Source organism: Nycticebus coucang, chromosome 10, assembly GCF_027406575.1.
Source record: "Nycticebus coucang isolate mNycCou1 chromosome 10, mNycCou1.pri, whole genome shotgun sequence".
NCBI lineage: Eukaryota > Metazoa > Chordata > Mammalia > Primates > Lorisidae > Nycticebus > Nycticebus coucang.
Window position 1 is genome coordinate 103,508,874 of NC_069789.1, and position 17,341 is coordinate 103,526,214.

At 41.8% G+C, this 17,341-nt stretch overlaps 1 protein-coding gene across 1 annotated transcript in view; it reads right to left on the reverse strand.

Moving 5' to 3' along the window:
• The window catches only part of LOC128597111 (uncharacterized), a 38,642-nt gene extending 25,172 nt beyond the window's left edge, over positions 1-13,470 (reverse strand). The window contains exon 1 of the mRNA XM_053607173.1: positions 12,966-13,470. Within this exon, the coding sequence (XP_053463148.1) occupies positions 12,966-12,984 (19 nt within the window). The 5' untranslated portion in view covers positions 12,985-13,470. The remainder of the gene's footprint in view (positions 1-12,965) is intronic.
• Positions 13,471-17,341: the final 3,871 nt, after the last annotated feature.

Sequence of the window (17,341 nt, forward strand, 5' to 3'; positions counted from 1 at the left end):
TTCTCTGATGATTAAAGATGACGAGCATTTTTTCATATGTCTGTAGGCCGTGCACCTGTCTTCTTCAGAGAAGTTTCTCTTCAAGTCCCTTGCCCAACCTGCGATGGGATCCCTTGTTCTTTTCTTGTTTATATGTTTTAGTTCTCTGTGGATTCTGGTTATTAAACCTTTGTCAGAGACATGACCTGCAAATATCTTCTCCCATTCTGAGGGCTGTCTGTTTGCTTTACTTACTGTGTTCTTGGCTGTGCAGAAACTTTTTAGTTTGATCAGGTCCCAGTAGTATATTTTTGAAGCTCCTTCAATTGCCTCGGGGTCCTCCTCATAAAATACTCGCCCAGACCGATTTCTTCGAGAGTTTTTCCTGCACTCTCTTCTAGTATTTTTATGGTTTCATGTCTTAAGTTTAAATCTTTAATCCAGTGAGAGTCTATCTTAGTTAATGTGAAAGGTGTGGGTCAAGTTTCAGTCTTCTACAGGTCGCCAACCAGTTCACCCAGCACCATTTGTTAAATAGGGAATATTTTCCCCACTGAATGTTTTTAATTGGCTTGTCAAAGATCAAATAACGGTAAGTAGCTGGGTTCATCTATTGGTTCTCCATTCTGTTCCATACATCTACCTCTCTGTTTTTGTGCCAGTACCATGCTGTTTTGATCACTATCGATTTATAGTATAGTCTGAGGTGCAGTAGCATGATTGCTCCTGCTTTGTTTTTATTTCTGAGTAGTGTCTTGGCTATTTGAGGTTTTTTCTGACTCCGTATAAAATGAAGTATTATTTTTTTCAAGACCTTTAATGTATGACAGTGGAGCTTCAATAGGGATTGCATTAAAATTGTATATTGCTTTGGGTAATATAGACATTTTAAGAATGTTGATTCTTCCCAGCCATGGGCATGGTATGTTTTTCCATTTGTTAACATTTTCAGCTATTTCTTTTCTTAGAGTTTCATAGTTCTCTTTATAGAGATCTTTCATGTCATTTGTCAGGTAAACTCCCAAATATTTCATCTTCTTTGGGGCTACTGTAAATGGAATAGAGTCCTTGATTGTTTTTTCAGCTTGGCTATTTTTGTATATATAAAGGCTACAGATTTATGAGTATTGATTTTGTAACCTGAGATATTGCTGTTTTCCTTGATCACATCTAAGAGTTTTGTAGTAGAATCCCTGGTATTTTCCAGATATACAATCATATCATCTGTGAAGAGTGAAAGTTAGATCTCTTCTGACCCTATATGGATACCCTTGATCGCCTTTTCTTCCCTAATTGCGATGGCTAAAACTTCCATTACAATGTTAAAGAGTAGTGGAGACAATGGGCAACCTTGTCTGGTTCCTAATCTGAGTGGAAATTATTTCAATTTAACTCCATTCAATACGACATGGCTGCGGGTTTGCTGTAGATGGCCTCTATCAGTTTAAGAAATTTCCCTTCTATACCAATTTTCTTAAGTGTTCTGATCATGAAGGGATGCTGGATATCATCAAAAGCTTTTTCTACATCAGTTGAGAGACTCATATGGTCTTTGTTTTTTAATTGGTTTATGTGTTTATATTTATAGATTTACATATATTGAACCTGCCTCGAGACCCTGGGATAAAACCGACTTGGTCATGATGTATAATTTGTTTGATATGTTGCTGGATTCTGTTTGTTAGGATCTTGTTGATATTTTTGCATCAATATTCATTAGTGATATTGGTCTATAATTTTCTTTTCTTGTTGGGTCTTTTCCTGGTTTGGGAATCAGGGTGATGTTTGCTTCATAGAACGTGTTGGGTAGTCTTCCTTCTTTTTCTATGTTTTGTAACGGGTTGAGTAAGATAGGTATTAGTTCCTCTTTAAAGGTTTGGTAGAATTCTGACGTGAAGCCACCTGGTCCCGGGCTTTTCTTTTTAGGGAGATTTTGTATACTTGATGCTATTTCAGAACTTGATATAGGCTTGTTCAGCATTTCCACTTGATTCTGGCTAAATCTTGGAAGGTGACGTGCTTCCAAGTATTGGTCAATATCCTTCAGATTTTCATATTTCTGAGAATAAAGTTTCTTGTAATACTCATTAAGGATTTTTTGAATTTCTGAGGAGTCTGTTGTTATTTTGTCTTTGTCATTTCCGATTGATGAAATTAGAGATTTTACTCTTTTTTTCCTGGTTAGGTTAGCCAAAGGTTTATCAATTTTATTGACCTTATCAAAAAACCAACTTTTTGATTTATTGATCTGTTGTATAATCCTTTTATTTTCAATTGCATTTAATTCTGCTCTAATTTTTGGTTATTTCTTTTCTTCTACTGGATATGGGGTTGGAATGTTCTTCCTTTTCCAGTTGTTTGAGATGTCCCATTAAGTTATTAACTTACTCTCTTTCCGTTCTCTTGAAGAAGGCTTGCAGTGCTATAAATTTCCCTCTTCAGAAAGCCTTTGTGGTATCCCAGAAGTCATGATAATTTGTGTCTTCATTGTCATTTTGTTCCAAAAATTTGGCAATTTCCTTCTTAATCTCATCTATAACCCAGCTATCATTTAGCATAAGGCATTTAACTTCCATGTTTTTGTATGAGTATGCAGATTCCTGTTGTTACTGAGTTTAACTTTTATTCCATGGTAGTCCGAGAAGATGCAAGGAATAATTTCTATTCCTTTAAATTTACTGAGGTTATTCTTGTGACCTTAGATATGATCGATTTTGGAGTATGTTCCGTGGGCTGATGAGAAGTATGTGTATTCAGTTTTGTTGGGATGAAATGTTCTGTAGATGTCTGCTAAATCCAAATGTTGGATTGTTAGGTTTAAAGCCAAAATTTCTTTGCTCAGCTTCTTATTGGAGTATCTATCCAACACTGCCAAAGGAGTGTTAAAATGTCCGACTATTATAGAGCTGGAGGAAATCAAATTGCTCATGTCTGTTAGAGTTTCTCTTATAAATTGAGGCGCATTCTGGTTGGGTGCATAAATATTAATAATTGAAATCTCATCATATTGAGTATTACCCTTAACAAATATGAAGTGACCATTCTTATCCTTTCTTACTTTTGTTGGTTTAAAGCCTATTGTGTCTGCAAATAGAATTGCAACACCTGCTTTTTTCTGATTACCATTTGCCTAAAATATGAACGAACATCCTTTCACCCTGAGTGTATATTTATCTTTTAAGGTTAGATTTGATTCTTGTATGCAGCAAATATCTGGCCTGAGTTTTTGTATCCAGTCAGCCAACCTGTGCCTCTTTAGAGGACAGTTTAAGCCATTCACATTAATGGAGAATATTGATAAGTCTGGTAAAATTTTGGGTATCGAGTTTTTTGAAAGTCCAGTGGACATTTTTAATCCTTTCACCACTGTGGAAGTTGGAATTTGATTAAAAGTTTCTATGTAAGTTTACTGTTGGGTAGAGAATTGGGCTGGTCCTATGGAGGATAGGTCTGAGAATATCCTGAAGAGCTGGTTTGGTTATGGCAAATTTCTTCAACATGTGAATGTCATTAAAGTATTTAATTTCTCCATCATAAATGAAACTCATTTTAGCTGGATATAGGATCTGGAGTTGAAAGTTATTTTGTTTTAGGAGATTAAAAGTCAATGACCACCCTCTTCTGGCTTGAAAAGTTTCAGCAAGAGATCTGCATTTATTGTAATATTCTTCCCTTTGTAGGTAATGGTTTTCTTACATCTGGCTGCTTTCAGAATTTTCTCCTGTATATTAACTTTAGTGAAGTTAATTATGATGTGCCTGGGGGATGTCTTATTCAGGTTGAGTCGTGCTGGGGTTCTGAAACTGTCTGCTATCTGAATTTTAGAATCTCTTGGCATGTCTGGAAAATTCTCTTTCATAATTTCATGGAGAAGTGCCTCTGTGCCTTGTGAAGCCACTTCATTGCTTTCAGGGATTCCATTGAGGCGGATATTAGCCTTCTTCGAATTATCCCAGAGGTCTCTGAGAGAATGATCCATTTTTGCTCTCCATTTCTCTTTCTCTTTGAGAGTTTGGGAGCATTCAAAGGCTTTGTCTTCAATGTCAGAAATCCTTTCTTCTGCTTGCTTCACTCTGTTACTGAGGGATTCTACTGTATTTTTTCAGATCTTTGAGGACTGCAAATTCTTGCTTCTCTGTGTCAAAATCTTTGGTGGTTTTGTCTTTAAATTTGTTGAATTCTTGAGACAACTTTTGAATTGCTCCTCGAATTTCTAATCCCAAATTTTCCTCCATTCTATTAACCTTGTTTGCAATCCAAATTCTGAATTCGATTTCTGACATCTCGGCTATCTGTTTATGAATGGGATCTTCAGTTACATCTGCCATATCTTTCCTTGGTGGGGGGGGGGTGATCGACTCTGGTTATTTATCTTACCGGAGTTTTTCTGCTGATTCCACTCCATGATTATTTTACACCATTTGACTTTTCCCCTGGAGCTATGTTGATGACCCATACAGTGCTACAGCCTGAAAAAACGGGGACCTGTTTTGTGTGGTGGGGCTAAGTGGCTCTGTCTTGTTTTCAGCTGGTCTCTGTCCGACCCTAGTGAAACACTTACTCTGGATTGAAGTCTCAGCTGTGGAGAAATACCAGCAAGTAAGTCACCCCACCCCCCACCAGGCAACAATTGGAAAAGGAAAATCAAACCTTCCTCACCTCAATCCCCAAGCCAGGAAAAGACCCAACGAAAAAAGAAAATTATAGACCAATATCACTAATGAATATTGCTGCAAAAATATTTAGCAAGATCCTAGCAAAGAGAATCCAGCAACACATCAAACAAATTATACATCATGACCAAGTCTCAAGGCTGGTTCAATATACATAAATCTATAAATATTATTCAGCACATAAACAAATTAAAAAACAAAGACCATATGATTCTCTCAATTGATGCAGAAAAAGCTTTTGATAATATCCAGCATCCTTTCATGATCAGAAAACTTAAGAAAATTGGTATAGAAGGGATATTTCTTAAACCAATAGAGGCCATCTACAGCAAACCCACAGCCAATATTGTATTGAATGGAGTTAAATTGAAATCATTTCCACTCAGAACAGGAGCCAGGCAAGGTTGCCCACTGTCTCCACTGCTTTTCAACATTGTAATGGGAGTCTTCACCACTTAAATTAGGCAAGAAAATGTGATCAAGGGTATCCACATAGGGTCAGAAGAGATCAAACTTCCACTCTTCGCAGGTGATTCTATTATATATCTGGAAAACACCAAGGATTCTAACATAAACTCTTAGAAGTGATCAAGGAATACAACAGCATCTCAGATTACAAAATCAACACTCACAAATCTGTAGCCTTTATATATACCAACAATAGTCAAGCTGAAAAATACAGTCAAGGACTCTAATCCATTCATCGTAGTGCAAAACAAGATGAAATATTTGGGAGTTTACCTGACAAACGACATGAAAGATCTCTATAAAGAGAACTATGAAACTCTAAGAAAAGAAATAGCTGAAGATGTTAAATGGGAAAACATACCATGATCATGGCTGGGAAGAATCAACATTGTTAAAATGTCCATACTACCCAAAGCAATATAAAATTTTAATGCAATCCCATTAAAGCTCCACTATCATACTTTAAACATCTCAAAAAAAATAATACTTCGTTTTATATGGAATCAGTAAAAACCTGGAATAGCCAAGACTTTACTCAGAAATAAAAACAGAGCAGGAGGAATCATGCTACCAGACCTCAGATTATACTACAAATCAATTATGATCAAAACGTCATGGTACTGGCACAAAACAGAGAGGTAGATGTATGGAATAGAATAGAGAACCAAGAGATGAACCCAGCTACTTACCATTATTTGATCTTCCATAAGCCAATTAAAAATATTCAGTGGGGAAAATATTCCCTATTTAACAAATGGTGCTGGGTGAACTGGCTGGCGACCTGTAGAAAACTGAAAATGGACCCACACCTCTCACTGGATTAAAGATTTAAACTTAAGACATGAAACTATAAAAACACTAGAAGAAAGTGCAGGGAAAACACTTGAAGAAATCAGCCTAGGAGAATATTTTATGAGGAAGAGCTCCCAGGCAATTGAAGCAACACCAAAAATACATTACTGGGATCTGATCAAACTAAAAAGCTGCACAGCCAAAAACACAGTAAGTAAAGCAAGCAGACAGCCCTCAGAATGGGAGAACATATTTGCAGGTTATGTCTCTGACAAAGATTTAATAACCAGAATCCACAGAGAACTCAAACATAGTAGCAAGAAAAGTACAAGTGATCCCATCTCAGGGTGGGCAAGGGACTTGAAGAGAAACTTCTCTGAAGAAGACAGGCACATGGCCTACAGACACATAAAAAAAATGCTCATCATCCTTAATCATCAGAGAAATGCAAATCAAAACTACTTTGAGATATCATCTAACTCCAGTAAGATTAGCACACATGACAAAATCCCCAAACCAGAGATGTCGGTGTGGATATGGAGAAAAGGGAACACTTCTACATTGCTGGTGGGAATGCAAACTAATATGTTCCTTTTGGAACGATGTTTGGAGATCACTTAGGGAACTAAAAATAGACCTGCCATTCAATCCAGCAATTCCTCTACTAGGTATATATCCAGAAGACCAAAAATCACTTTATAACAATGATATTTGTACCAGAATGTTTATTGCAGCCAAATTCATAACTGCGAAGTCATAGAAGAAGCCCATGTACCCATTGGCCCATGAATGGATTAATAAATTGTGGTATATATACACCATGCAATATTATGCAGCCTTAAAAAAGATGGAAACTACCTTTTTCATGTTTACATGGATGGAGTTGGAACATATTCTTAGCAAAGTATCTCAAGAATGGAAGAAAAAGTATCCAATGTGCTCAGGCTTACTATGAAACCTATTTATAGCTTTCTTATGAAGCTATAACCCAATTATAGCCCAAGAAGAAGGGGAAAGGGAAGAGGGGAGGGGAGAGGATGGATGGTGGGAGAGTAATTGGTGGGACCACACCTATGGTGCATCTTACAAGGGTACGTGTGAAATTTGGTAAGTGTAGAATATAAACGTCTTAACACAAAACTAAGAAAATGCTGTGAAAGCTATGTTAACCAGCTCGATGAAAATATTTCAAATGGTATATAAATCCAGCACATCATACCCCATGATTGCATTAATGTACACAGCTGTGATTTAATTTTTAAAAAGAAAGAAAAAGAAAACACAAATCTAAGAAAATGCTGTGAAAGCTATGTTAACCAGTTTGATGAAAATATTTCAAATGGTATATAAATCCAGCACATTGTACCCCATGATTGCATTAATGTACACAGCTGTGATTTAATTTTAAAAAAGAAAGAAAAACAAAAATGATATCTTGTTGTTTCATTTTTTTATTTCCTTGAGGACTAGTGGATTTGAGCATCTTGTTACAAGTTAATTTGTCGGCTTTGATAAATGGGGCTTTGTCCAGGGAAAAGACCCTTCCCGTCTTTCCTGTCTAGTCCCTCTTCCTCCTCCCATTCCAGCTGCCCCAAGATAAGACAAGGAAGGAAGCATTCAAAACTGGAGAGTGTTGATTAAGTTCATGAAGATAGATTCCGTGACAGTGTCTGAGGGAGAAATTGAATTTCTTTCTGTATTGAGTAAAAATAGAACCAGGAAGAAAAGGCCAAAGGTAATCAGAGTCATTAGGGCGGGTGATGAGAGAGAGAGAGAAGTTGTTTAGGATTTTCTGGGAAATTGTTGATTCAATTCCCACACATGACTCCTAATGAAGGACTCTGTCTGGATTTTTCCTGTGGAAGGAGGGGCAGCAATGGCTGAGAAGAAAAGGATCATCACTCAGTCCCTGCAGAAAGCTCAGCTGATTTGTGGTACTGCAGACTCACAGAGCTCGAAACTCCACCCAACAGAGAAAGGCTGCATACCACCACTGATTAAAGGGGCCCTTCTCATGGAACAATCCCAAGAGGTCCTCTGCCCCAGCATCTCTTGGAATGTTCTTCTTTACGTAACTCTGGTATCAACGTGATTAAACTCAGTCTGAAATTCACTTTTATAGCCCACAGTGGTCTAACTCAGAGCTCTCCCACTGCACTAAGTCCTTTGCAGGGGACATTTGTTGAAATTGACTGCTAGTAATTATTTAACCTTGTGGCCATGTGCAACAATGAATAACAGTTAATTAACCAAAAAAACACTGGCCTTCACTGCTAGTGCCCATAGCATTATCTGGCAACAAGTATATGCTTTGTTTCATGGGAAAGGTGGGGGTAGTTTAGGCTAGCTTACCTGGACCTAAGAAAAATTGCTGAAATGCACATTTTTTGTTTCCATGTCCTCAGGCCTCACCCCCACCTCCCTCCAGGCTTTCCTATGAGGGAGGAAAGTCTCCCTGACCAGAGCTCCCCACGGGGAGCCTAAGGGGGCCTGAAAGCCCAGCTGGGCTGCCCCCTCAATTCTCTAATCCGAGGAAAGGGCACCGGGCCACCCACTCCTGAGGGCACCCTGGGTAGTAGAGTAGTCCTAGCAGGACTGAGGCTGTAGAAGGAGGCAGAGCAGGAAAGTGGCAGCGAGGAGGGGGAGCCTGTGCATGGCCAGTGAGGTCCGACGCCTCCCTGAGCTAGACCTGATCTACAAGACTGTCAACAACCAGCAAGTTCTTGGGTGTTCTCATGCCAGCAGGGCAGAACAGAACCAAGACAGCAGGTAGGGGTGGGGTGCAAAGGGCCTGCGTGGGAGGGAGGAGAGTAGGGTATAAGAGACAATAAAGTGGGACATTTACAGAATCCACAGAGGACTTTGTTGTCCCAAACCCTGAGCAGGGGTCAGACCGTGCTCTGGCAGTTCTCTCAGGATGGACTGGCAGATGGCCACGACCTGGTGCATCCAACACCCCTCAGGCCTGTGATCCGGGGTGCCCTCCTGTACTGCAGAGGATAGAAAGAACCATACTCCCAGACTCATGTCAGCTGAGGTCCCCACTGTGAGTTAGATGGGGGTAGAGGCAAAGTACCAGGGCATGTTCGTGAACCTGGGACACTAGATGGCCACAGACTAGCAGTTCTTGCCCTGATGGTTTCCTGCCCGTGGCACAGGTGCCAGGTCCATCAGTAGCCCAGGTCTGCAGTGTGGCTCTGGAGGCCATTTCTGGCATCTCTGGCTTGAGCTTATTTCTTCGGCTCCACCAAACATTCCACATGAGCAGGTACATGCAAACCTACATGGAAGGCCACGCGCACTAAGGAGCTCAAGAAAGGGACTGACAAGTCCAATTTGTCAGAAAGAGACATTTTGTTAGGTAATTGCCCCAGAGAAAGCCCCTCCCCCCGAAAAGCCCCTCCTACTTTCTACAGACCAAGATTAACTATGACCTGCCCCTAATGCCTCTTCCAGCCATTAAGGGCAGTAACTCCTTATTGGCTATTCTGCCCTCCCATCAACATTCTAAGACTTCCCCTTACTGAACCTACATAGCTCGCTCTCGCACGCGTACTCTCTCTCTCCCCTCCTTTCTCTCCTCTCTCTCTGTCTCTCTCGGTCTCTCCCCCCCACCCTTTCCTCTCTCTCTCTTCTTTTCTCTCCTCCTTGGTGCTGCACTGCAGCATCCCTCCCTCGCCAATAAAAACCTTTCGTACAAGCCTTGGTGGTCTGTGAGATCTTTGCCAGTCAAGTGCCCTCCGTTCACATTTAATAGGGACTTACAAGCAGAGGTGGTGTCTTGGATGGCCACAAGATGGTGGGGCCCTGCACCTGTCCTCCAGAAAGTATCCTGTAGATAGAAACTTTTTTCACTAAACATGTGCAATTGATCACACCTCAGACTTTCTTGTGAAACTTGTGACTACTAAGAAAGGTTAGAGAAACAATTTTACAAGGGCTGATCTATGTGAAGGGCACTTTTGCAAGACCTGGTTGCAGACGTGAAGGTCGAACACCAGTCCTCATGGTGTTTTCCCTTCAGATGGAGACACTCTTGCTATACAAAAAAATGTGTGCTCAAGACATAGAGTGGCATGACATACATCAGAGGCTCAGAAGGGTGGGGGAACAGGAAGAGGGTTTGTGGTGGGAAATCGCTTCATAGATATTCTGTACATAACTCAGGGAATGCAGCTACTAAAAGCCCAGACTTCACCACTATGCAATATATTCATGTAACACAATTGCCCTGGTACCCCTTAAATTTATACAAATAAAAAAATGAAGTTTATGGCCATGATACACAAACTGCCTCTGATTAGTAGGTAGGGTAGGAGGGAATCCAGCCAGTTTTAAATATTCCCTTGCCTCAGATGTTGCAAAACAGTTTTTAGGAGAGCAGAGACAGGCTCCAGGTGACTTACTTAAGGTCACACAGTGCAGTGGGATGCAGCTGTGATGCTGAGCAGGGAGTCCTGAGCTTGTGGCCAGGAGGCAGACTCTGTCCCTTGATTAGCTGTGTGACCTTTTACAGGTTGCATAAACCCTCTATATCCCAAGCTTCACATTCCTAAAATGTGTTTATAAGCAGTGCCCCAATTTCTTGAGTGTGTAGGAGTAAAGCTAAACCTGCAGGCCACAGGGCCCAGCATAAGGGAAATGTCAACATTTGCATCAAGGATGTGGGGAGTTAACGTTCCCCAGGAGGGCTTTGTTCTTTTGTCCACAGCTTCTCACTTAGGCAATAAACTTGCAGTTGAAGGTTGTGAAAAATCAGAAAGGAAATTCTACTCATTACGTGGAGTAGAGACAGAGGGCAGCCACCAAAACCAAGAAGGGCCCAGCTGAGATGTGCTGAAAGAATGTTACTTCTATGGCTGACCAGAGGCTGGAGTTGATGGCCAGGACCACCCAGGACACAGATGGTCAGGCAGGATGAGCATCAGGGAGGGTATGAGAAGATCAGCTGGCTGAGCCTACACTGCCAGGAACGTCACAGATTGTAGCTGTTTAAACATTTATTCTACAATTTTCTGAGTGTGTACTGTGGGTGCTAGGAGAGAACGGAGAGCTTTCTCTGGAGTGCTGGACAGTCACCACAAGACTAGCTTTCTAGACAGAGGTCAGACAAGAACTTTCTAGTTTGACCCAGGAGAGTGTGTAAAAGCCTCGAGCTCAGACTTGCTCTTTTGTCTCACCTCAATCTCCCAGGCCATCAGACGACCTGAGATGGGGCCCTACTCAGAGGACCACCCACTACGTTTATTTTTTTTTAATCTTTACTGATTTATCATCATTAGCATAAAAGCAAAAATTAATCCTGTGAACTCTCACCCTCTCCAGTACTATCCCATTTTTCTATTTTACTTTGCAGCAAAATTTCCGTGAAAGAATTATCTATATTTCCTGTTTTCAATACCCTCCCCCCTTTATTTCTTGTATCAATTGAAATCTAACTCACGTACTATAAAATCCACTATTTTAAGTACACAATTCAATAATTTTTAATATATTCATGAGACCATCCAATCATTACCACCATCGAATTTCAGAACACCCCAAAAGAATCTTGTACCCTTTAGTAATCACTTTCTAGTTCTCTCTCTTAATCTACTTTTTGTGTTTACAGATTTGCCTTTTATGGACACTTTTCATAGAAACAGGATCACATAATTGGCAACTTTTCGTGTCTGGCTGCTTTCTTTATCCAGATATTTTGAAGGTTTATTCATGTTGCAGCATGTATCAATATTTCATGCCTTTTTATGTTTGAATAATATTCCATTATATGGATATACTCTAACTTGATTATTCATTGATCAGTCGATATAATTTGGGTTGTATCTGATTTTTATTACTCTGCTATGAGCATTCATGTACAAGTTTTTGTGTGAATGTATGTTTTCATTTCTTTTGAATATATACCTAGGAGTAGAATTTCTAGACTATATGGTATATTACTCAGAGTTCTCCAGAGAAATTTAAACAATAAGATATGTACATAGATATGTAAGAGGAGATTTATTTTAAGCTCACACAGACGTGGAGGCTGAGAAGTCCCACAGTCTGTCACCTGCAAGCTGGAAAACCAAGAAAGCCAATTGGGTAACTTCATCCAAGTCTCAAGTCCCGAGAATCAGGGAGCTATCTCTGCAAGTCCTGAGCTGACTCTGAAAGTCAGAGAACCGTGACCTTCTAAGTGCTGCCATCTGAGGACAGGAGCAGGTGGAGGATGTGGCTCAAGCAGAGAGAGCAAATTCAGGCCCTCAACAGACTGGATGATGCCCACTACTTTGGAGAGGGCCATCTGCTTTACTCAGCCCTCCAATTCAAATGCAGATTTTTGCTCTGTTCCCCGAACAGATTTTAACAGAATTTGGCCATTTCTTAGTCCAGGTAAGTTTCTGAGGAATTCAAACTAGTTTCCATGTCAGCTGCACCAATGTTATACTCCCAGCAGAAACGCAAGAGAATTACTCCAGGTCCTCTCCAGGACAGGTGTTGTACCGTCTCATGGTGTTAAATGCCTTCACTGGGATTGGGGTTAGAAACTTCAACGTAGCCATCCATGTTGTAAAGATGCAACTTTTTATCTGGCCTCTGCATTTGGACATCTAACAGGCATGTCCAGCCTGATGTCTAAATTCCAACTCTCTAAGCATCTAACACCTTCCTAAGACCCATATAATGTTCCCATCCCAGTAAACATCACCTCCATCCTCCCATTTGTTCCAGCCATAAGACCAGGGGGTCATACTTAATTTCATTCTTTTTTTTTTTTTTTTTTTGCATCTTACACCAGCAAATACTGACATATTTTCATTCAATGTACATATTTGTATACAAATTTTTATAATGTATATATTCATAATATAACTACCTCTCACCAGCCCCCTGTCCAAGATAGCCATTATCACTCTCCTGCATTACTGCAGTACCTGCAGTCTTCCTGCTTCTGTTCTTCACCCCTTAAGTCTGTTCTTGAAATAGTATCCAGAGTGATCCTTATAAAACATGAGTCACCTCATGTCACCCCTTAGTTCAGGACTCCCACCATGGCTCCCACCTTACCTGCAAGGCCCTGCGCCATGTTGATTCCTCACAGCCTTGATTCACTCTGGCTATTTTGGGCTTTTTGCTGTTCCTTCAATAGACTGGGCATCCTCGGCCTCAGAGACTTCACTTCTGCTGGAATTCTCTTCCTCCAAGTGTCCACATGTCTCATTTCCTGACCCTCTCCAGGTTTCTAAACAAATTTTATCTTCTCAGTGAGGTCAATCCTGACCACCTCTGTATAACTACAGCCTCCTTCCTGCACCCTCCTCCTTCTTCCCTGCTCTACTTTGATGCATAGTAGGGATGGACAGGGATGGGAAGAAGGCTGCAATTAAAGACAAATAGGCCAAAGAGGCCTCAAAGAGCATGCTGCACATCCTACAATGTAGATACTCTTGCTATTGCCAGGAAATTACAACAGTGGGAAGAGTTAATGAACTAGCCCATGACCCATGGCTAATGAATGGCAGAGTTGGGATTCAGACTTTGTAGTCAGATTCTATATAAAGCCTCAGTTCTTCTCCATCACATTACATTGGTTAAACCAATTACAGTCTATCCACATACTGGAAAACTGTTTAAGTAATAAGAGGGGTAAATTACATCTGTACATATTTAGTTGGGAAGGTGTCCATGAAATATTGCAAGTTACAGAACATGTATAGCTTTATCCTGGCAGTATAAATATATATTCACATATCTTTTTATAGGCATAAAGGAAGTCTAAAAATTGGTATGTACTACAGTCAGCAGTGGTTATCCTCTGGGATCTGCACCTTTCTTTTTATCATCAGACTCTCTGTAACACTTATCAAAAGGAAAGATCATCACAGTGGTATAATCGCAACCATACTTCAGAAAGATTAATCCACATATGTGCCAACAGGAAGATTATTTTCTTAGAAACCAGTGAAAGTATCTGTTCAGGCTTTCACTTTCATTGTGTTGAAAGGACCCCTTCAAGGCCTTTATTAAAATCACTTCTAAACATCTCTGGATCTATCTAGATCAGCAATTCTCAACCTGTGGGTCGTGACCCCTTTGAGGGTCGAACGACCCTTTCACGGGGGTCGCCTTAAAACATCCTACATATCAGATATTTACATTATAATTCATAACAGTAGCAAAATTACAGTTATGAAGTAGCAACGAAAATAATTTTATGGTTGGAGGTCACCACCGGCAGAAAACCCAGCTCATTCCGTCCTTTGTAACAACCCCACAAGTGCTTACACATCATCAGTGTCGGGGACCTCACTGTGCCCCAAACCTTCTGTCCTTTTTTGGACAACTCTGACTGTAGAAAGCTCTCCTTTAATGTAATGAGTCAAAACATGTCTCCTCCTATCTTAAACCTCTGATGCTAGTTTTCTTCCAGAGGTCTCTCCTTACAAACATGATTCCTCTTTCTCCCTGTAGCTGTTCCAATGCAATTCACAACGGACAGAGGTGAGTGGCTGCCACAGCTATTCTTTTCTCTTCCCCAAAGCTCCATTTTCTCTCTTTCCCCACAGTTCTCTGGGAAACATGCAACTGTGATATCTCTGGTTCTCCTCCCCCAGTACGCTCTTAGGGCTGGAAAGGCTGGATATTTCCTGGAGATGGTGAACACCAACCCACGGCACCCCAATCTCTAGTGCTGGGCAAATTCACCTTGTTGGGCAATTTCCTAAGCTAAACAGACTTCCCCGAAATCTAACATGACAGTTTTCCGGTCCACATGGTTGTTGACCACATAGGTGAGGCTGGCAGTGGGCAGGCTCAAGGGTGGGATCCCAGCCAGGGCCCAGGGCTCAGGGGCTGACCCTAGTATCCCTCCCTGCTTCACTCCATGGGGAGATTCCGGCACTCTACGTCACATTCAGACCTTCTGAGGACCCTGGGGCCCTGCAATCCAGAAGGACATTGCACCACCCTCGACAGTGACTCAGCCACATGTGGGAAAGGGACTTGGGCTCTGGGGGAAAAGAGGACAAAAAAAAAAAAATACATCAAACTATAGCATGTATCATCTGTAAGGTGAACATAATGATCACAATGGGGTTATTTTGAGGATTCCATGAAAGGTACATCATGCCTTAATTGGAATAACGCACACAAAGCCACTGAATAAAGTAAATATTCAATAAATACATGCCTCATGTAACCCAGCTCTTAGCTTGAGTGTCCTGTCAGCTGGGATTCCAATATAGAGAATAGAAAGAGAAATATAATCACCTATCCCATGTCTTTAAAAAGTCCAGAGCCTTCCTTATAAATCTGTAAGTTCCTAGGGGATTACATTCTCACAGGCACTTCTGAGATCTCTCTCTTATGGATGTTCCATTTCACTGAACACCACATTATTTTATTACCTGTTGTACACGAACACACAGCTGCTGCTGCAGATAAAGGTCTGCCTTCCTTTATTTGCTCACATTATTACTGGCGCCAGGCTGTGGATTGGTTTCGTTGTTGGCCTGTGCATGGGTACGTATGAATGGAACATTGAGATCAGAGCTTTTAAAAAGCCCCTGGCTTGATGGGCATTTAGGTTGCTTCCACATCTTGGCATTTTTCAATTGAGTTGCATTAAACAATCTAATGCAACTGTCTTTATGATAAGAGGATTTTTTTCTTCTGGGGAGATGCCTAGGAGTGGGGTGGGGTCAAATATTGTGACCTGGTTGTCACATTAACCTAAAGTTAAAAAAAGAAAAAAATCCCCTGGAATTCTGCCAGTGTGGAAGCTGACTCTCTCCCAGTATTACTGGCTGCCAGCTGCATTTCTGGGTCTCTATTTCCAGGTTCCTCTGCCCTAACTCCCCCTCACCCATGCCCAGGACTGGATGAGCAGAGGAAGGAGTGGGGGACACATGTGCAGGAAGAGAAGAAAGGGGCCTTGCACTTGGGAGAAAGCTTACCTGGATGGCCCAAGGTAAAAACAGGCTCTGCATTGACCCTAGTGAGGTAGGTCCTGAAGGTGACTCCCTTAGGTCACCTTGAGCGGAGCTGAAGTGAGGGGCATACTTCAGCCTAGAGAAGCAGTCCACATGACACTTCCTCCAAGAACCCTTTCCCAGTTCCACCAGCAAGAAGTGGCCTCTCCTTCCTTTGAATGGCTTTGTATCACCTTCTTAGAATACCTTTTGTGGTGTTCAGCCTTGTAATGAGGCTGTTCCATACCAAATCTCTCCTATGATTCCCTAGGGCACGTCCCCCAGGGCCTGGATCCCAGTAGGCACTTGGTTGAGTGCATTAATTAATCAGTAGGAATAACCCATCTGACAGGGTGCTGCCCCTGAAGCTACTCATGCACAATTCCCTGCCCCCAGAGAGGGCCCAGAATAGTTCAATTTAATTAAAGTTTAAGCATAAGGGAAGTAGGCAGGATACAACATAACTGATTGAGTCAGCTGGTTCTGGGGCCAGGCTGTGGCAGACCCAAGTGCATCCTGCACCTGTTGAAAGGAGGGCAGAGTCAGCTTCCACGGTTCCTCTTCCTGGGCCTGATCTGGTCTGGGCAGTGGCTGTGAGCAGGTCAGGGCTCAGGAGAAGGTCCTGGAGCAGTTCACCACTATAGCTCTGCAGCAGCCTGGGGGACGGCCTAGCTGGGACTGTCCAGGGCACAGCTCCCAAGAAGCAGGAAATGAGGATCCAGCACTTTCCAGGCACCAGGCACCAGACTGGGTGTTTGGGACTCTGTCTCATCTCACCAGAGCAGAGACACTGAGAAGCATTGTCAGCCCCATTGGGAGAGAGCAAACTGTGGCTTAAATTAGAAATCTGAACACAGGTCTTACTTGGATTTTAATACACTTGATCTACATACCCAGAATCACGGGACAGAAGGGATGGGTTCCATTTAATAAGGTTCTGTGTTTCTCTCATTTATTTTCAAGGAGAAAACACTGTCCTTTCCTGTTTCCAATGCCTCAGGGGTCTGCAGTGCTGTGACTAAGAATCCTGGGACACATGGCCCTGGAGTGAAGGATTCCGAAGCCCACACTCCACAACACCAAGAGGTGTTGTCTTGTTTCATGTGACCAAAAAGCCAGTAGAAACTCCAGAAGCCAAGCTGGAGAAGCTCCCCTGGGACCTTGGCCCCGAGTCAGGCTACACAGACACGTTTTGAGTCCAGAGGGAGGCCCAATCTCCAATTAAGTCAGCCTCCAGGACCAAAGTTCAAGCAGAAGATGCAAGATGACAGCTCTGAGGGTTGAGAACCTGACCCTTGAGGACAGTGGGCAGTTCCTGGCTCACATCAGGTTAAATGGAGAAAGAGCATTCTACCCAAGTTTTCCACCTCACCATCCATGGAAATTGACACCCTACACTCTGGCCTATCCTACACCCCCCAGCTGGATCCTACCACTGCTGTTGCCGCTTCTTTTCCTTATTCACTGTACCCT